Raw genomic sequence first — 21,682 nt, 5'->3', positions numbered from 1 at the left:
TTGATTCAGTTCTAAGTTAGCTTGTAAGAGTTACTAGCACAAGAAAGTCTGCATGATCCGAAAAAGAGGGTAAAGAGTTATTGTATTGATCAAAATTATACCCTAAAGTTTTAGGGTATTATACCCAAAAGATACTCACCCCCAAGAGATACTCTAAAGCTCAGACCGGATGGTTCAGCCCTCTATACACCAAGCATTAAAAATATCGTGGATAGTCACGGATTTATTTTTTTCTTCTTTAGTTCCTTTTTCTTGGGGGTGGAGTGGTCGTGTTGAATCAGAAATAGTAAAATATTGGAAGGGGACTTGTTCAACTTAAATGCTCTTTTAGTGACAAAATCGACTGTGCAACAGCAAAGTGCAATTTTCTGCCTATCTGAGCTCATAAATAGCAATTTTGAGCCGAATAAGTTTTAAGGACAATCGAGCAAAATAATTTCTAAAAGCCTATTTGTCTAACTTTATCAAAAATCGGGATTTGAACCATTATAGTTGCTGACGGTGTGCTTTTCCACTAGCGGAATTCGTCCGTAAACTTGTACGCGATCCATGTAAAATTAATTAAAAAGAATAGTTATTTTAACTGAAAGTAAGGAGCGGCATTAAAACTTAAAACGAACAGAAATTACTCCGTATATGAAATGGGTTGTCCCCTCCACAATTCCTCGCTCTTTACGCTAAAGCTTTTAATTTTTTTAAAAAGTAGAATTGTGGCAAAGAGTCAAACTTTAGCGCAAAGAGCGAGGGATTGCGGAGGGGACAACCCATTTCATATACCGAGTAATTTCTGTTCGTTTTAGGTTTTAATGCCGCTCCTTACTTTCAATTAAAATAACTATTTTTTTTATTTAATTTCTGAACGTTTTTGAATTAATGCATGTTTGATTTTGGCTCTCCGCACCAAAATTATTAAAATAAAATTTGTATATTAATTCTTTTTTTGGCTAAATGGCTATTCTTAGTTGTGATCAGACGATTTTGAGAAATAAGGGGTGGGAAGGAGGCCTAGTTGCCCTCCAATTTCTCGGTTACTTAAAAATCCAACTAGAACTGTTAATTTTTAACGAACGTTTTTATTAGTAAAAAATATACGTAACTTAAGAATTGACTTACGTACAGGCACGTACGCAGGAATTTTTTTTTTCAGGGGGGGGGGCCAAAACCTTCGAAACAGCAGATATACAGTAGCACTTTTTTTATTTAGTAATGCAAAAAGTAGATATATTGGAAAATACAGATCCTGTAGTATTGTAGCGGATGGGGGGGGGGGGAAGAAGGCTGAAGCTTCAACAGTATGTTTTAGGCTCAGGTTATGCTCATAGCGATTTAGAACCAGTGATTAATCTATTATATCCCACTGAAAGGGAAATATTAGGGTTAACAGTGCAATATGGATTCTGTGGGGGGTAGTGCTTTTATTGCAAAAACGTAGATTTGAATGAAAAATTAAAGTTTCCAAAATTGATCCATTAAAAGCTGTACTTTATCGTGAAAGGGGGGGGGGATAAACGCCCTAATATATAGGATAATTCTATTTTGCTGTGGAAAGCAAACTCTTTACAAAAAAAATAACAGCACAATTGCTAATTACTTCAAAGAAGGTAACAAGTTAGACAGAAAATGGGTTAATAATTGGGCAGTGACTTGACAGGATAATGGCATGTTGTAAAATCCCCCAAAAAAGGCTTCATACATGTATCTAGATTCTTAATAAATGTCCTACTTTTGCCAGAAACACCAAGAAACCATGGGGAAATTAAACATTTCACAGGGTTTCGGGGGGGGGGGGCGAAGGCCCCCACCCTTCGTACGTGCCAGCTTATGTAATACACTTTTATATTCTTATATTTTTATTATGTATACGAGGGGCTTTGTGCCCTCGTCAATACCTCGCTCTTTACACTAAATCGTAAGTTTTGTCCCAATTCTTTAACAATGATAGAAAGGCCGTAGAATAAATAGTTGAAATTACTAAAAATACTTAAGCATAAAGAGCGAGGTATTTATCTGCTCCTAAATACCAAGCTCTTTATGCTAAAGTATTTTTAGAACCCCTCATATGCGTAATAATCTCTGTTCGTTTTAAGTTTCAATGGTAATCCTTACTTTCAATTGAAAAAACGTTTTCATGTTTTTTTTCTTTGTTTTTTTTATAGTAATGTTAGAAAATCCTGCGCCCTTTTCATTGAATTTTTCTTCCCCCATGACATTCCTCGAAGGAAAGATCCTCCCACATAGCCCCTTCCCCTCAACCCCATCCCCAAACCAAAAAAGCCCACTGAAAACGTCTGTACACTTCCCAATAACCATTACTGTATGTAAATACTGGTCAAAGCTTGTAACTTTCAGCCCCTCCCCCAGGAATTATGGGGGAGTAAGTCATTCCTAAAGACATAGTTATTAAGGTTTTCGACTATGTGGAACAAATGGCTATCTCAAAATTTTGATCCGTTGACTTTGGGAAAAAAATGAGCGTGGGAGGGGGCCTAGGTGCCCTCCAATTTTTTGGTCACTTAAAAAGGGCACTAGAACTTTTCATTTCCGTTAGAATGAGCCCTCTTGCGACATTTTAGGACCACTTGGTCGATACGATGACTCCTGGGAAAAAAAAAAACCAAATAATCACGGACCCGTGATTTGTCTTCTGGCAAAAAATACGAAATTCCACATTTTTGTAGACAGGAGCTTGAAATTTTTGCTATAGGGTTCTCTGATATGCCGAATGCGATGGTGTGATTTTTGTTAAGATTCTATGACTTTTAGGGGGTGTTTCCCCCTATTTTCCCAAATAAGGCAAATTTTCTCAGGCTTGTACCTTTTGATGACAAAGAATAAATTTGATGAAACTTATGTATTTAGAATCAGCATGAAAATCTGATTCTTTTGATGTATATTTTAGCATCTAAATTCCGTTTTTTAGAGTTTCGTTTACTATTGAGCCGGGTTCCTCCTTACTTACAGTTCGTTACCATAAACTGTTTGATGAATGGTTATTATAGACATTAACTGTAGTCTTTGTTGTACTGAGTTATCCTTTTGAGTTCATTGATTTATGCTTAACATTGCATACCAACCAGATACTAATTGGAATTCAGTTAAGTTATCTGTGCGAGGGGGATAGGAGATGGCTTAAAGCCTCAAAAGAAACATCGAAATAGAGAGTAACCTGATTAAAAATACTTTTTTTTTAAAATTTTGTGTCCTTTATAAAGTTAACCAAAAACTTTAACCTAAAGAGCTACCGTTTTCCACCAATTCAACCAATATACGAAAAGCCGAAAAATAGTTACACAACACTTCCATTTAGGTGCCAAAAAGCTATTGAAAATAAAAATATGCTAGTTTTCATTTGTATATTCTTAGTTTTTTTTTTAAATCTCATATGCTTATTAACAGAATGTTCAATTTAGGTTTTATTCCGAATGATAAGACCAAGAAAGCTGTTTTTCATGGCTGTTGATGGCGTGGCGCCCAGAGCAAAAATGAATCAACAAAGAGGACGCAGGTAACATGCGACATTTTGGTATTTGTAGTTGTCTTGAATCTATTCTCTCAAAACACCAAAAGGCACATTTTTAAGCCTTTTTTCCAATTTCTCTTGGGAAGAAATTAATGCACGACAGTTGGTTTTGTTGTGATTTAAAGGCTGTTAAAATGCCTTTGTCAATATTTACAAAAATCTCTTGTAGACAATCACCGCTTGTGTGGGTTTTATAGTTTTATAAAATGTTGATTTCTTCATGCTGTCAGATATCTCGCTGTGTGTGTTTAATATGCAATTAGCATGCCTAAAAATATGTGACGCGTACTTAAATTTGGTAAAATTCGTAACAACAGTTATAAATGCTTGGATCTTAAATTGAGTGGTAGGTTGCGGTATTTATTGGTATAAATAGACACAAGAGGAGCTTCCCTAATCTCGAGCCCCTAATCCGTCAAAAAAAAAAAAAAAAAACTGCAGTTATCCAAATAAGTATTTTAAATCGTCCAACTGAAAATTTTCGAAAATTTATTCATTATGTAATAAAAAAAATTATTTTAATATAATAATAATAGAATATATAAATTTATGAAAGCTTAGATAACTTCGAAGACCACACTGCCTTTCCATGACTAAAGTAAAACAGTTCAAAATAGGGATGAAACCTTTTTATTGACAGTGAATAGATATAAAATTATTTAACTGGATATTTCAGACATATATATACAATTATTTAACTGGATGTTTCGAACACATATACAGTGTTCATCATCAGCAGTAAAACTAAAAGACATGAATAAAAATAAACAAAATTTATACCTAATAAACTAATTACATTTAGTTTGTTGCTCTTATTTTTTTCAATGCAACAGCGGAAGCAAATCTCTTTGACCTTTTAAATTTTTTTAAGTTTCAATTGTTTCCCTGAAAATTTGCTTTAAACCTTGGTCACTAAGTACTTTAAACTTTATGAAAGCGAAAATTTCAGGCAATATTGAGGGGGAAATTGAACCAAACCAAAACACTTTGTCTATGCATTGTCAAAAGGGCGCATCAGCAATATCTTAGCAACGACTTGGAGTATGAAGTTGAAACTTAAAGGGCTTATTGTGGAAGATGCTGAAATAACCAAAAGGTGGTGTGTGCATACTACTACTGCTATTGCTCCTATTATTGCTACTAAATTTAAGGATATTAATGGGAAAATTTCGGGGAATGTTGAGACAATGTTGAACTAAGTCAAAACACGCTATGTGCATTTAGGATGTCAAAAGATAGACAACAAGTGGAACAATAGGTAAATTTTTGATATAAGACAGTCAAATGTAACTTTAAATGAGTATCAAATATATATATATATATATATATATATATATATATATATATATATATATATATATATATACGCGTTCAATATATATATATAACGTACATATAACGTACAATATATATATAACGCGCACAAATCAAAACAAGAAAAAATGAATCGTGACGCTCTCCAGCAGCCAAGTAGCAGCCCGTAGTCACGACCAAGAAGATATTTACTAAACCTCAATTTAACTAATGGGACTTTCCCTGTATCCCTAGTGCTGTCTGGGATGCTATTTCATTGTTATTCTATTTATAGCGTGGCAAAAACTATATCTAGCTCTCATTGTGTTGTTATTCTCCTATGCTCGCTTATCCACAATTCTTATATAACAAGAATCATAAATTGATAGAAAGTACATTAGCCTAGTGAAACAAGCTGGTGCAGCATTGCTTAATAAAAAAAAAAAAAAAATCAAAATGGCTGTAGGCCTAAACCTTGTGTTATTACTAAAGTTAACTAAATCCCCAAGAATTATACTGGTTTGTTCTGAATTATGTAGTTCTTTGTCCATGGCCTTCTTACACCGAAACTGAGGTGTACTTCAGAGTCCTACATTGAGTTTATTTAGTCAAAAAGGGTCCTCAGTAGGCACGTACGCAGGATTTTTTTTATCGGGGGAGGGGGCCCAAAACCTTCGAAACAGCAGATATAAAGTAGCACTTTTTTTTTAAATTTAGTAATGCAAAAAGCACGTATATTGGAAAATAAAAATTATGTTTAATCTGTAGTGTTGTAGCGGATGGGGGAAGAAGACTGAAGCGTCAAAAGTACGTTTTAGGCTCAGGTAATGTTAATAGTGATTTAGAACCAGTGATTAATCTATTGTATCCCACTGAAAGCGAAATATTAGGGTTAACAGTGCTATATGGATGCTGTGAGGGTAGTTCTTCTATTGCAAAAACATAGATTTTTATGAAAAATGATAGTTTCCAAAATTGATCCATTAAAAGCTGTACTCTATCCTGAAAGGGGGGGGGATAAACGCCCTAATATATAGGATAATTCTATTTTGCTGTGGAAAGCAAACTCTTTACAAAAAAAAAATAACAGTACAATTGCTAATTACTTCAAAGAAGGTAACAAGTTAGACAGAAAATGGGTTAATAATTGGGCAGTGACTTGACAGGATAATGGCATGTTCCCCCAAAAAAGGCTTCACACATGTATCTAGATTCTTAATAAATGTCCTACTTTTGCCAGAAATCCGAAGAAACCAAGGTGAAATGAAACATTTTACAAAATTTCGGGGGGGGGGGCCTTGGGCCCGAAGGCACCCCCCCCCCCTGCGCACGTGCCAGGTCGTCAGAAATTAGTATTCATTAATCTATATTTGAGGTAAATGAAGACGGTTCAACTGAAAAGAAAATGAGAGAGAGCGTTAAAAATAAGCATTTCGAGACGTTTGTGTGACAAGAATTCATTTATTTAATGTGTTATCAATGCATACTATATTTAAACTTGTCAAGTTACCTTAACAACTTTACTGGTTTTTTTGGTGTACTCATGGATATTTATTTATTTATTTTATTTTTCACCCACAAGATACATAAAGTAAATATGGTAGAGTAAGAATAAATATAAAAAAAAAAACACAAAGAGAAAAACAAATACACACACAAAATCAACGAAAAAAAAAAAACGGATAAGACGGTTGTGAGGGATAGGCGCGTAGAAGCTGTACCGGAGACTTTTCTGTGAAGAATCTCCAACTTTAAAGTTATGTCAGGAACTGAAAATTTTCTAACAAGAGTCCGGATTTTTTCTGTCAAAGTGGAAGATACAGAAGAAATTTGCAAAATTTGAAATAATTCGACCGAATTCTTTCTAAATTACCATTATTAAGAAGGGGGAAAAGACCTGAAGCATAAAGGACAAAATGATCACAGAAAGTAGAATAAAGTTTGGCCAGCGCACGCCTGTTATATTTCCCTCTGTTCGCATCAATTTTTGCATATCCAGTCCGAATCTTTTTACTTATATCACAAACAGTACATTGACGTAAGCTCGAAAGATTTTTAGTAATAGAGATACCAAGCCAACGAATACAATCAACAAGAGGGATAGTGAAGTTATTACAGTGAAGGGGAGCAGCAGTAGTACAGTTATAGGGAAGAAACTCACATTTTTCTATATTAAGTGAAAGGCCAACATAAGAGAAAGCATCAGAAACTATAGAGACCATTTGGGAAATACCCTTTTTGGAACGGCTAATCAGAAGCAAGTCGTCAGCATACACAAGATAAGAAACATTCGCAAGACCAGAAAGGTAGGTACCTGAAATCTTAGCGAGCACACTAGAAATACAAATCTTAAAAAGTGTAGGGGACAGAACACCTCCCTGCCTAACTCCTCTTCATACCCTTATAATAGTGTCTGTTGCAGATCTTAATTGAAGAAAATAATTTGAATACCAAAACCAAAGAAGCATTATAACAGAGCAATTGACCCCAGAATTATACAAAGAAAAAAGGAGCTGACTATGGACCACACTATAAAACGCTTTCGAAAAATCCAAAACACAAATATAAAGACCATTTCCGTTGGAAGAATTATCAGCCAGTAAAGAAAACAGAATCTTATGCGCATGCTGACAACCTACCCCATACCGAACACCAAATTGGTTCTCACCCTGAATAATACTTTTAGTCAAAAAAGGTAGAAGGATATACTCAAAAACCTTGCTAATATTACAAGATATAGTAATGGGTCAATAGCAGGAACAATCAGTCGGAGACTTTCCCCTTTTTAAAATTGACGAAACTGTGCCACACAGAAAACTCTCGGGTACGTGTGAAGTACATAGACACATTTGATAAAGAAACTGAAAGTGAATTATAAAGGGGTGCATTCAATCGGCATATGCATCTTAGAAATACCATCCTTATCTGTTGAATCAGATTTTAAACTTTCCACAGCATCAATTACAGAAGAAAAAGATATGGGCACTATTTGGCGTTGCGAAAGCGTCATACTAATAAGGGGGGTAAGAAGGCGAGTATATACAGAATGCACTGAATAGTTAATCACTGAAAAAATCGAAGAATTTTGCCAATGCTTCCTACTCAACAGGGAAGTCCATACCGCGCTAACGTGCCGACCTCAGATAACGTTTATATTTGGTTTTAGTTTTACGCTTGAGATCAGCCATACACCCAAAACTTGTCCGACCAAATTCATTCTATATCTGGAGCCATAGTTTCGCTTTATTTTTTTTATCAAATTCGAACAAGGTCCTATTGACCAGATAGGTTTTTGTGTTCTTTTATGAATACGTTGCCGAGGTGTGGCAGCTTCTTCTGCCTTTTTCATACACATCACAAGTTGGTTATAATAACAGTCTATATCGGCTTTACCATTCGTTGTTACCCGGCGCTAAAGAAGATGATATGGAACACGTATGATAGAAAGAAGGGCTGTCAAGGTAGAGATGTAGTGCGGCATATTTACTTTGCTCCAATCGCTTTTTTCTAACCACTTCGATTTTTCTCGCGAGGAATTTGTTTCCGATCGATCAGTATCCATTGTAAATGTCGTTGAAATTGGCACGTGGTCAGTATCTTGCTCGTTAAACCAAACAGAAGTAGAGATAATACCAGGCAAGCAAATAATATGGTCAATATCACTTATACTTCCAGAATGATGAATATATCGAAAATTTTGGAATTTGTGCACAACGTGTTACGATGGAAGACACTCAAAAAGCGAATCACTTCTCACACAAGATCGACTAATATCAGTATTAAAGGATAAGGATAAAAGGATAAAGATCCTCCAGAGCCATTGCTGGCGCATAGGTTGTTGAATCGACGTTTCAGTTGCTGGGTGTTTTTTACAGGGACAAGTAGCAAGCTTTGCACAGCAAAAACAAAAAAAAATCGTCGGAGTAGAAGAGTACTCGGGATTGTAGATGAATATCCCGTTTAAAGACACAGGCTAGTCTACTGGAAGTATGATGCTGACTTTGACACAAAAAATTCAAGCTTGAAGCAGTGAGAAGATGCTCCTGGAGACATACCATAAAATGATTCTCACTTACTGGTTCAAATAATTCAATAATAATAATTCAATAGTTTTTTTCTACAGTTCATGCACAATTAGTTCTTTTGATAAATCTCTTATGTAGGTCTAGGTTACACGTCACTTTATCCTTAGCCAGTTATTGCGAAACCTTGAATTATAATGAACTAGTTCTCATTCGATGAAAGCTTATAGCCGAGTGTTGTTACTCGAACCATGAATTGCTCCAATAATGATTTTTCGAAAAATTCCTAAAATGAGGAGATTTTTGTAAGGTGTTAGAAATAAACGAATTAGAAATGTTAAAAATTCTCTATGGATTGTTTTGGGTACCTAACTAGCTGACTGTATCTCAAACAAGTAAGATCTACGAAAAATGTGGGCCAATCCTGCTTTCTAGGGCTATAATGAAAGAACGGTTGGATGGCTAGGACACATCCTGTGGACAAAGGATGAGAGATTGCTTAAGATCGTTCTTGTCTGGTAACTGTTAGGACGAAAAGCATATCGATCCCAAATGGGGTGGACGGATTTCGTAAGGAAAGATTTAAGGGAAGTGAGAACTTCATTGGGAGGGTATAAAGAGGGAGGTTCTTAATAGATTGAAATGGGGGAGGAATATGCGTAGCTTTGTTGGTCTGTGACGGCCTGGTGCTGCAGTGAGTTGTAAGTAGTGGTAGTAGTAGTTAGAAATAAAGTCATTTTTAAATTTAGGTTTCGCTCTGCTAAAGAAGCTATACTGCGCGAAGAAGAGGCAAAACGGAAAGGAGAAGCTTTACCAGAAGAGGAGAGATTTGACTCCAATTGTATTACGCCAGGAACAGAGTTTATGGTGAAGCTTCAAGAACAGCTGAAGTATTTTGTTACCAAGAAAATTTCGACAGATCCATTATGGCAGAACTGCCGGGTCATCCTTTCAGGACACGAGGTAGATTAAACTTTCCTCTCATTTTGACTATCCCTTCCCTTTTTATGGTCTTATCCCTGTTCTTGTATTTTATTTTTGAATTTTTTTTTTAGAATATGACCTGTCATAAATCCGATAATAAGACCACCAAGGTTCTTGATGAGTAGAATCTTGTATTTTTATTTATCTTAATTGAAAAACATTAGTAATAACAGCACAATGAATTTAAAAAAAAGGAGCGAACAGAAAACTGAGAAAGGAAAAGAAATGAGCAGCAAACTTGAGCAGGCTTTTCTGTTCATGGTTTACAACTACAGGTTCAGTTTGCAATTATTAAATTAAGAAGCTATTTCTTGTCCATGCTGAGAATGTATTCTGCAAATCTGAAAAATGTTAGCAGATTTCAGCCTTTAGACGTTGCCAGAAAAGGTATCTGTGTGTCATGATAAATGTTAAAATTAAAAATTAACATGGACGTAAAATTTAGAAATGAAACACTCTTGAATCCAAAATGAGAAAAATAAATTTAAGAAAATGATGTCTATGTACTGATATATATGGCCTTCCAATTTTAATTGAATCTATTAGAGGCGTGGGGTTTTGTTGAAGAGTAGAAACCGTACTGTATGTTAATGAAAAAGCTTTGATGTTTATGGGGCTCATTTGATAATAGCCATCTCCTTAAAAGAAGTGAAGAGTCAAACAGCTATGCCTCTAGGGATGAAAACCCCCCTACACCCCCTGGGGCCAGAGTTGTACTTTGTGTAAATTGCCCATAGGTTATATCAAAGGTTGATTATTGTGAAAAAGGAGGGCAAACTTCATTCTGAGTCAAGAAAGACTAAGGGTATAAAGGTAAACATATGCATAGGAGGGCTGTCAAAAGGACACAATAACAGTATCTAGCGGATGACTAAGGGTATAAGTCGGAACTTTAAAATCATGTTGAGAGGGAAGTAGAAAAACGTTATAATATAAAGTTTGACTTATGATATTCCCTTAAATTTGCAGGATTTGGGAAATCTAGCGCTTTTCTGTAAACTGACCTTGCCTGAGTATTTATGGATGTTTAAATTGCATTCTAAAAGTTACCGACTAAATGTGCGGTAAACATGTGGTACTTACTAAACGCACTAAACCTGCGTTTCGTGACATAGCAGTGTATTCAAGCATGTTCATTATTCTTTTTTATTAATTAAATCTGATTGAACATTGAAAAGTGTTGTAAATAGTAACCAGGAGCACGGTGGAATCTGAAATTACATTTAACTATATAAGGATAGGAAGTGGACATTCGCTGTTCAGTGTGTGTAATTTAGATGGACCAGGAATGGTATGGCCTATCGAAAGCACTAGGTTCGATATTGTCACCTTTTGACTGAGCAGTCACCTAGTAAGATATGGTATGAGGGCTGATTTTCCAGTTGAAAACTAAACCTTCCGACTATTTGGAGTTAATTTTCAGACATCTTTTCTCGAATCCAGACTGTTGAAACGACAATATTTCCTAAAGTCGGATCAGCGTAATAACCCATTGTCATGGATTGTCACGCAAGACGGAAGGACAGCAGTCCTGTAAATCGATAATGTAGTTGTTGCTGCATCTTAGGATGAAAATTCACCTTGACAGCCACCTTTGCAGAGTGGGGTCAAAGTGGATTTTTGTGCAGGTGGGGTGACTTTTTCGAGAGTGAGCTTGAGCTGCATAAAGACAGGGGTAAAAATTACGCAAAATCTTAACAATACTTGTATTCATTCCTCTTCCAGCCGGTTTTACCAATATAAGATTTTGCCCATATTGAATTTTATGCAGTAAGGATTAGTGGTAAGTATAAGTGCTCAATGTAAGTGTTGTAAAGTATAAGGGATGTAAGTTTCAAAATTTTAAGCTCAAATGGTACTCTTTAATTACCGAACATTTGTTTTGTCAAAAAGTAAATATACCCTTAAAAATAGCTGACTTATATATTCATCTATATTGAAGACAGGAAGTTCTAATTTTATAGTCCTTTTCGGGCTGGTGTCAATAATTTAAAAGTCAGTGTTGTCTCTCTTTAGCCACTAAGTGACTGAAAAGTGCTTGTTTTATGCAGGTATATTCATTTTTTGGGGGGAGGTGGGATAGTTATGTCTAAATTTCTTCCCTGAGTATGGCCCAGTTTCTGATAATAGGGATTGTATTCCAGTTGTTCAATTTTTTTTAAATGAAATATCAAAAGCTCTTGGTTTTCCCCCTTAACGCTTGACCCTCTTAAGTTTATATAATTATTTAACTGAAAATTGGGGAGTACATGAAAGACGTTGCAGCTAAGTGAAATACATGCGAGAATGTCCTAAACAAGTTTCTTAACAAGAACGTTCTGTTCACAAGTTCCTTAAAGGAATACGATTAGGATTACTATATCTAGTGATTTTTGTATCTGTGCATACGAGTTGGTGGCTTTATTATTTGAAATGAAAGAATTAGAGTTTGTGTTGTAGGATTTCATGTGAGTAACCCGCAGTTATATAACAGGTACTAACCAGGGTTGTCGCTAGTCGCTGTCACAAGTTCCATGTCTAGATTAATCATTAATTTTAGTAATTTATTTTTATAAGTTACTGAATGACTATGTAAATTCTATTTTCACAATCGCAAATAATGTAATATACGAACATGTATGGGGTACAGACATTTTCGGATAACGTCATGCTTGAATCTAAATTTCGATTATAGTTTGTTTCTGTTGCAACTATTATTCGGGAGTAATATTTTTCTCTTTGCAGACTCCAGGGGAAGGCGAGCATAAAATTATGGAGTATATACGATTTACGAAATCACAACCTGGTTATGATCCAAACACAAGACATTGCCTATACGGCCTTGACGCCGATCTTATGATGCTTGGGTTGTCCTCCCATGAGCCATATTTTTCTTTGCTGAGAGAAGAGGTGAGAAAATCTTAAGTGTTTTTGGTCTAAATTGATAAGGGAGATAAGGTATTTTTAGGGAGCTACTAAGGCAGTATTAAGGAGGTACAAAGGAAGTACAACTATCCTCGCAAGAGCTATGTTTTTCATTACTGAGAGAAGAGGTAATGAGCATTTATGTGTATTTTGTTTTAAAAGGTAATGCAGAAATAAATTTTTGATAAGGTACTAAGGGAGAACAAATGAGGTAAAAAAGGAGTACAATAATTCAGACATGAGCCATATTTTTTATGGCTGAGAGAAGAGTTAAGAAAATAAGTGTTTTTGGTCGATATTGGTAAAAGAGGTAAGACATTTTTGGGAGGTCCTAAGGGAGTACGATTATCCACGCATCAGTCATATTTATCATTACTGAGTGAAGAGGTAAGAAAATTTAATTATATTTGGCCTGAATTGGTAAGGGGAAAACAAATTTTGGGAGGTACTAAGGGAGTACAAAGGAGGTAACAAGAAAGTACCATTGTCCTCGCATGAGCCATATTTTTCATTACGGAGGGAATAGGTACGAAAATGTTTAAACTGGTATGGAAGAAAGAAATCTCTGGGAAATATTAAGGGAGCGCAAAGAATGTACAAGCAATTGGCAATTAGCCTCGCATGAGCCGTATTTGTCATTACTTAGGGAAGAGAAAACAAATTCTGGGGAGGTACCAAGTGAGTAGAGAGGAAACATATGTTTTTGTGGACTAAGCACTGCTTCAAACATAAAACTACTCTAAAGCTCCAGTTGAATAGTTGAAAGTTAAAAAAAAAAAAAAACAGGCGAAAGTTACCCATCTCCGAGGAAAATAGAAAGTGCTAGTAGATAAAGCTTAAAAAAAATATTCCAGGTAATAATTGTGGGCGAACTGTGATAAAATTTTACTTTTGTTGATGAACAGCTATTTTGAATTGTTTGAATGTTGATTCTAGGTAGCAAATCAATATTTGTAGAAAAACACGCTCTCAAATTTTAGTATTTTGTAGTTTATTTGGTAATTCTTGACCCATCTTCAGTTATTTTTTGTCTTTTCCCTTTTCTTTCTTCTTTTTGAGGAATGTTCGTTTTTTTGTTGGTTTCTCTCTTGTAATAACGGTGACATATTAACCTTTACCTCTATATATTAAAAGTTGGTTTTTTACTTACTGTGTTGATTCAATATAGTTCAATGTTACTAATCTTCATTTTGTCCCTGGGTTAGAGTTAACTTAATGAAAAGGAAGAAAGCGTAAAAATGATGCACGTGATCTATTTTTTAAACAAGAATATTTTTGGAGAAAAGAAGAAATTATAGAGAACCGGATTGTTTGTTGGTGAAGAATTGTATTTGAACCTTTGGATTGTCAGTCATTTGATCTCAATGCTGAGTAGAAGAGCAATATCTTAATAACCAATTCATGAGCATCAATCCACAAAAATTTTAGGGTGGGGGGTTGTTTCCAATATCTAAAATTCAGTGTTTTCAATTTTCCGTGTTGTTTTTAATTTCTTCAATGAAAATACTGAAAAAAGAACTTTTCATTGAAAATCTCCCAAAAAAGGTATTTTTTTTTCAGAATATAGGGAGGAGGGCATAGAATCTAAGGAGGGGATTCTAATTTAATAACGAAAAATAATAATTTTGCCTCATTGTGTGTATAGCTCACATCGAAACATTGTATAGTTTATAACAATTTATCAGTTCTTCTGAAGGTGAACAGAAAGTGTGTTTTTAAAAATATATAATATAATGTAAAAAAAATATAAAATAATGTAAATTAAAGCAAACAATTGATTATTTTGAAAAAGTTAAAGAATGTCATTTCGAAAAAGATATTTTAGGAAATACGGCGAGAACTATTTCCTTTACTTTAACACTAAAGGGATAAAAAGAAAATCTTAAAGGGCTCATTAATTCTAAACAAAGGGAAAAGATCAATATTTAACTCTAAATTAAAAAAGAAATTTATTAATAACCTATACAAATGTGTTAATAGCCTACTAAAGGGATAAAGGGCAAAACAAGAAAAGGGAATATTTTGATTCTATTTTTGCTATTTATTAAATGAGTCTGTACATGGACATACGTATAAAAAATAAATTTTCAAATGGGGATAAATCCATTTATTAGACAGTGCAAAAAAAGCAGGTACAAAAGTCCATGTATTTCGATCACATATACAGCAATCGTAATCTGCAGAATTACTAAAATAATGTAATTGAAACTAGGAAATTTATACACAATGAACTGTGTCTGAAAATAATCTAGTTAATAATTCAGAAGTTCATTATTTTGTGAATGACCTGAAAAGTTATTTATTTCTTTGTGTATAAATATGCCAGTTTCAATTATATTATTTTAGTAATTCCACTAATGATGATCGCTGTATATGTGATCGAAATAGCTGGATTTTTGTACGTGTTCTTTTCACTGGCTAAATAATGGGATTTATCCCCATTCGAAAATTTATTTGTTCGACATAGTACGGCAGAAGAAAAGAATACCGAATTTAAAGTTGTATGTTTGACATACACAGGGGAGGGGGCTTGGGAACGCTACCTTTGAAATCATAAATCTTTTTAAATTTCTGGGCATTTCTTGTTCCAAGTATCAAAAATAATTCTTTTTTTTATTATTGCCCCTTTCCAAGCGAAATTTTATTCATATTTCTTCCCTAAAAAAACATAAGCAGTTATGGGCTCGTTCCTGAGTCGGTATTTTGCTCCTTATTGTAAGATTGCAATGCAAAAAAAGAATATCCATCACCGTAAATAAATAATAAGACATGGATCTCGAAAGAATTTCTTGTCAAGAAATTCCCTATTTAGTTTCTCGTGGGAGGGCCCCTTATACTAGCCTATAGTATTACGCTAAAGCTAAAGAGCTTTTCTTTCTGTATATTTGCAAATCCCAAAATCATATGGAGGCAGTTAAGTCAGCTATTTTTATCGAACCGTTCGTGATAACGAACTGTAGTTAGGAGTGACCTGGCTCAATAGTAACCAAAACTCTAAAAACAGAATTTTGATACCAATAGATACATTAAACGAATCGTATTTTAATGCTAATTTTAAATATATAAGTTCCATCAAGTTTAGTCTTACCCATCAAAAGTTACGAGTCTGAGAAAATCTGCCCTATTTTAGAAAATAGGGGGAGACGCCCCCTAAAAGTCATAGAATCATAACGAAAATCACACCATCAGATTAGCGTATCACAGAACCCTACCGTAGAAATTTCAAGCTCCTATTTACAAAAATATAGAATTTCGTATTTTTTGCCCGAAGGCAGAACACGGATGCGTGTTTATTTGTTTGTTTGTTTTTTGTTTTTTTCCTAGGGGTTATCGTATCGTAGCAGTGGTCATTGTTGCGAGAGGGCTCATTCTAACGGAAATGAAAAGTTCTAGTTTCTTTTTTAAGTGACCAAAAAAATTGGAGGGCACCTAGGCCCCCTCCCACGCTAATTATTTCCCAAAGTCACCGGATCAAAATTCTGAGATAACTATTTTATTCAACATAGTCGGAAAACCTTATAACTATGTTTTTGGGTACGACTTGCTCCCCCACAGTCCCCGTGGGGGGGGGGCTACAAGTTACAAACTTTGACCAATGTTGACATACAGTAATGGTTATTGGGAAGTGTACGGTCGTTTTCAGGGGGATGTTTTGGTTGGGGGAAGTGTTGAAAAGAGGGAGATATGTTGGGGGAACTTTCCATGGAGGAATTTGTCACGGGGGAAGAAAATTTCCGCGAATGGAGCACATGCATTAAGAAAAACAATGAAAAAATGAATATGTAAAAGTTTTTTCAACTAAAGTAAGGAGCAGGATTAAAACTTAAAACGAAGAGAAATTTTTACGCATATGAGGGCTCACCTCCTCCTTATACCTCGCTCTTTAAGCAAAAGTATTTTTAGTAATTTCAACTATTTATTCTACGGCCTTTGTTTAAACTTAAGTGTAAAGAGCGAGGTACTGACGAGGGGTTGAATCCCCTCATATACTTAATAAAAACATACGAATACAGAAGTTCGTTACTTAAGCTAACTCGTAAGTTACGTATATTCTTTACTAATAAAAACGTTCGCAAGAAAGTTCTAGTTGCCTTTTTAAGTAACCAAAACATTGGTGGGCAACTAGGCCTCCTCCTCTCTCCTTTTTTCTCAAAATCATTCAATCGAAACTATGAGAAAGCCATTTAGCCAAAACGTTTTAATTATTCATATGCGGAGAGCCAAAATCAAAACTTGCATTGATTCAAAAACGTTCAGAAATTAAATAAAAAAAAGTTTTTTTTTACTGAAAGTAAGGAGCGATATTAAAACTTAAAACGAACAGAAATTAGCGTTACAATCATTTATAAAGAGAAGATGGGAAACTCCATACGTCCTAGTAAACAAATTAAATAAAAAAAAAAAAAAACAAGTTTATTTTACTGAAAGTAAGGAGAGAAATTAAAACTTAAAACGAACAGAAATTACTTCGTATATGACAGAGGCTGCTCCCTCCTCAACGCCCCTCTCTTTACGCTAAAGTTTTTTACTGTTTTAAAAAGAAGAATTGAGAGAAAGAGTCAAACTTTAGCGTAAAGAGCGGGGCGTTGAAGAGGGAGTAGCCCCTTTCATATACGAAGTAATTTCTGTTCGTTTTAAGTTTTAATTTCTCTCCTTACTTTCAGTAAAATAAACTTGTTTTTTTTTTTTTTATTTAATTTGTTTACTAGGACGTATGGAGTTTCCCATCTTCTCTTTATAAATGATTGTAACGCTAATGTACTATTTGTGTATTACTTTTTATTCTAATTATCAACCTTAAAATTATATGTTTTTAGGATAATAAAACATTTTTAATACTGCAGTTAGAAAAAAATTGTATTTGAAGCTGACAATATGTATTCTTCAATGATATTCCTCTTTGTCTTTCAGTTTCAGTCATTTTTAAAATCACTTTGATTACCGAGAAATATAGCCTATCTGACCATCTGAGAGATATTAGCTTTAAATCAATGTTTTTCTTTTAGGTTCGATTTGGGAAAAAAGAGCAAAATAAGAAAGCTAGCAGTCCAGAAGAAACGACATTTCACTTACTACACCTCTCTCTGATGAGGGACTATTTGGATCTGGAATTTTCCCCTTTGAAGGACTCCCTCCCTTTTGAATATGATCTGGAACGGATCATTGATGATTGGGTTTGTTTTGTTTATTTCATTCCTTTTGTTGATTTAAATTCTTCTATTTTAAGTGAATGTGGAGAGTATTATACAAATGTCAAAAAAACCTTCTCCCGTCGAGATCGATTATTCTTGCACTTCAAAATATTTTATGGAGCAGTTCTCTTATCCAAAGTCGCTTCATATCACTTCAGAATACCATCAGTAGGGATAGTCGGATAGTATAGGGATAGTACCATAGTCGGATAGTCGGATAGTAGGGATAGTAGGGACAGGCTGTAGAATCACCATTGACCAAGTGGTTTCTTAAAAGCAAGAGGTCTTTTAAAATTTCTAAGAGTTTCTTAAAAGCCGTATAAAGTGCGTTGTCTTATCTCGTTTCAGGAACTGTTCTTCCTCGCGCCACAGTTTTCAAGGTGACAAAATAAACACATCAGCTTGATCTGATCATCTGAAAGAGTTAATACCTCGAAAAGAATAATTGATAAATATGTTTTGTTTGGCAGTGCACATTTATCCGGATCCGTCTTCATAAAGGGATATTGAATCAAAGCCATCTTTTGAATCTTCTAGCAAAGTTATTCGCTTATTGGGTAATTCTTCTGCATGCTGCCTAAAAATGGCATAAATAAAAAGTAAATGTATTAACTTGGTGGCAAAACTGTGCCTCTTAAGGAAACGTTTCGTGGACTAGCCTACATTGTGGATGCTCTTACGCCAGATATGTTTTGTGTTTTTGTATATTTACTATCGCACTCTTACTCTGTTTTTCTGGTTTAGCTGCCAGATGCTTTAAAAAATTTTGTTTGTTTAATTTCAGATCCTCATGGGTTTTTTGGTTGGTAACGATTTTATACCCAATCTGCCTCATTTTCACATTGCCAAAGGAACACTGCCTGTGCTTTATAAAGCTTATATGTCCATCTTACCCACTTTAGAGGGTAAGTGTCAATTTGTAATTCCCTAATTGTTCATAACCTTGATTGACAGACTTTTACATTGAATCTTGATGCGTTATTTGCTGTTTTCAGTTTTTGTTCAGTAAATTAATTTTATTGAAATAAAAAATCTAGTTTATTTGTGGAAGATAATTATAGAATAAAATCTTATATTTATAAATACAATTTTTATTTTTCAAATTAAATTATATTAAACTGTTTATTCAATTAAATTAAACAAAAGCTAAATTAATAAAATTTTTAGTAAAATTTTATTTAATCCTGCTACTCATTTTAATTTAGTTTAAAAATGTGAGTGAAAGTTTAGATTTGGATTCTGGATTGTCAAATTATATCATAAAAAGTTCTAAGATTTTTTTCTTCATTTAAGGATGATTTTCTAAGTGTGTAACTTGTTTTATGAAGGAAATGCCCTTCTAAAATCGAATCGACCGGTGAAAGTATGTTCTTAATTCTCAAGACCACTTATTCTTTCTGTCTGATTGAACCAAATATAGTAATAGTAATATAGTTCAGTAAATGCATAAACTGCATGATTGGTTATAAGATCAAAATTTGTTTTTTATATGCTTTTAACAGTATTGCCGAAGCGTAATAAAATGCTCCTTAACAAACCCTTAGAAAGTCCTAAACCTATTAACCTAAAACTAACCTAAACCTAAAACCTATGAGTTCTATTGAAATTTATTTTGGCCTCGACTCCAGTGGACACGATTCCAGATCATGTGGAATTCATTAAGTGTTTTATATTCTTTTTTTTAATGCATTATAATTTAAAATTCCTATTTCCTCTACTCTCACTGGTGAAAAAACACCTATGAAAGAAAAGACGAAGCTAGTATCATTTTCAAGGCCATTCACAATGAGATTTTACTAATACTTCCCTCGCAACAGACGCTTTTGGTCTGTTTTTTTTTTTTTAATATAATAAATTAGCATTGCTGCTACTACCACTACTAGTGGGATTCAGCGAGCGCTAATTTGAGCCAATTACTATTTTTCATCGAAAATTCTGTAAAAAATCTGATTGGCTCTATTAAGCTGTTGCTGAGTCTTGATGTTAGTAAAATCTTATCTTAAATTGGCCTTTAGACTTTACCTAAAGTTTATTTATTAAAAAGCTATTAAACTGGAAACTTTTCAAGCCGCCTTATAGATCTACCTAAAAAAAAAACTAACCCACAAAAAGTGTCTTTTCCGTTCTAAAAGACATACTCACCCCCATGGCTATAGTCGTGGGAGGTAACGGGTTTGAGTGTCCCCCCACCACCTAATTTTTTCCCACTCGTATAAAGTAGCGGAAATGTATACAAAGAAATTTTTGATGCGTTTTGTAAATTTTTTTTTTGAGTGCTCTGAAATGACAAAATACAACCCCACGTAGTCACTGAATAAATCCATGATTTAATTGTAGGTTACATATTCATGTGGACTTGGGCTGTAAGTCTCGTTTGTATACCCCCCCCCCAGTGTCATTATTTTGGCTATTGTCTCAAATTTAACTGCCTGTCAAACTTAAGACCATCTGTTTCAAATTTTGACCAATATTAGAATAAAATTTTTAGTTTTACTGGTGAAAGAGTTGTTTTCAATGGCTTTCATTCAATTGTGATAATTCAAAGTGATGTCATGCTGTCACTTTCATCTAATGAAAAATCATTCCACGTAACCGTTGGGTCGAAGTTTGACACACCGTGTTGTTTTTAATACCCGCGATACAACGCATGAGCGTTACGTTTTGAAATGACTGTTACACGCGTCGATCATATTCGCCATCCCAATATTAGTCAAGGAGCATTAATAATTTAGGCTGTACGTACTATAGCATAAATAAACACTCAAAAAGAAGGGCTTAGACAAAGCGTTGTTTCGTTGCGTAATAATATAAATAAGCTCTAACTTATTCTTTGAAAAGGGGATTTTCCTTAATAAGAATTTTTTTTTTTTTAGTTCTTTATCATGATGACGTGGAGTTTATATTTTAAATTTTTATCTCGATACGCAATTGAAAATCTTTGTATTGCCTTTTTGTCATACCGTAGATTTTTATTATTTCCAAATTATACTATTTTCTGTAAAAATCCGAACTTAATTGCATGTTTATTCAGGACAGTTCGATTTGCATTTGAAGATATTTGTTTTCTTTTGGTTTTCTTTTTTTGTAGGATCTTAAATTTTGTTTTCCAGTCAATCTTATTTTTATACAGAAATCTACGATTTTTAACACAAGACAGTTTTTTTTTTTATCAGCAGTTTAAGGGTTAAAACCACTATGTTTTTATGGTTTTCTCAGGATACATCAATGAAGACGGCAAGTTGAATATGAAGCGGTTTTGCAAGTTTATGGAGAAATTGGAAAGTATTGACCACGACAATTTTCAAGACATATATGATGACTTGAAGTTCTTGGCAGGGAAAAGAGCTAATGCAGAAGAGCAAGTTGGTGAAAGGTCGGAGGAATTTTTGGACGTAAGACTTGCTATCGTTAAGTTTACTTGCTTTACAGCGCATATCAACGGTTTCCCAGGAATAGTTATCAGACCATTTTAATAGAGACAGAAAGGCCGCAATTATATATTGCTCAAATTGATTTTTGCGTAAAAGACAACTCTTGTCCCTCCAACTTTATTGTAAAATATATGGATTGCGGAGAAAGTTTTTAGCCATCAGCTATGTTAGTTATTATATTATGTAATTTTTCGCATTTCAAGGGGAATTGGACAAATCATGGTCATGATTTGTCCCTGTCTATCCTCTAATACCAAAATTTCCACTCTCTCCTTTGGAAAACATAAAAATATAACCCAAAAACTTATATTGTCGTTTCAGGTCCGCCCCCAGATC

At 34.3% G+C, this 21,682-nt stretch overlaps 1 protein-coding gene across 1 annotated transcript in view; it reads left to right on the top strand.

The window, feature by feature from the left end:
- The window catches only part of LOC136027555 (5'-3' exoribonuclease 1-like), a 61,241-nt gene that overhangs the window by 20,113 nt on the left and 19,446 nt on the right, over positions 1–21,682 (top strand). Inside the window, exons 3-8 of the mRNA XM_065704923.1 lie at positions 3,411–3,505; positions 9,585–9,798; positions 12,544–12,708; positions 17,730–17,897; positions 18,700–18,820; positions 21,132–21,307. Of these exons, the coding sequence (XP_065560995.1) occupies positions 3,411–3,505; positions 9,585–9,798; positions 12,544–12,708; positions 17,730–17,897; positions 18,700–18,820; positions 21,132–21,307 (939 nt within the window). The remainder of the gene's footprint in view (positions 1–3,410; positions 3,506–9,584; positions 9,799–12,543; positions 12,709–17,729; positions 17,898–18,699; positions 18,821–21,131; positions 21,308–21,682) is intronic.

The sequence above is a fragment of the Artemia franciscana genome, chromosome 5 (genome assembly GCF_032884065.1).
Source record: "Artemia franciscana chromosome 5, ASM3288406v1, whole genome shotgun sequence".
NCBI classification, from domain to species: domain Eukaryota; kingdom Metazoa; phylum Arthropoda; class Branchiopoda; order Anostraca; family Artemiidae; genus Artemia; species Artemia franciscana.
This window is presented reverse-complemented; position numbering and strand designations above follow the sequence as displayed.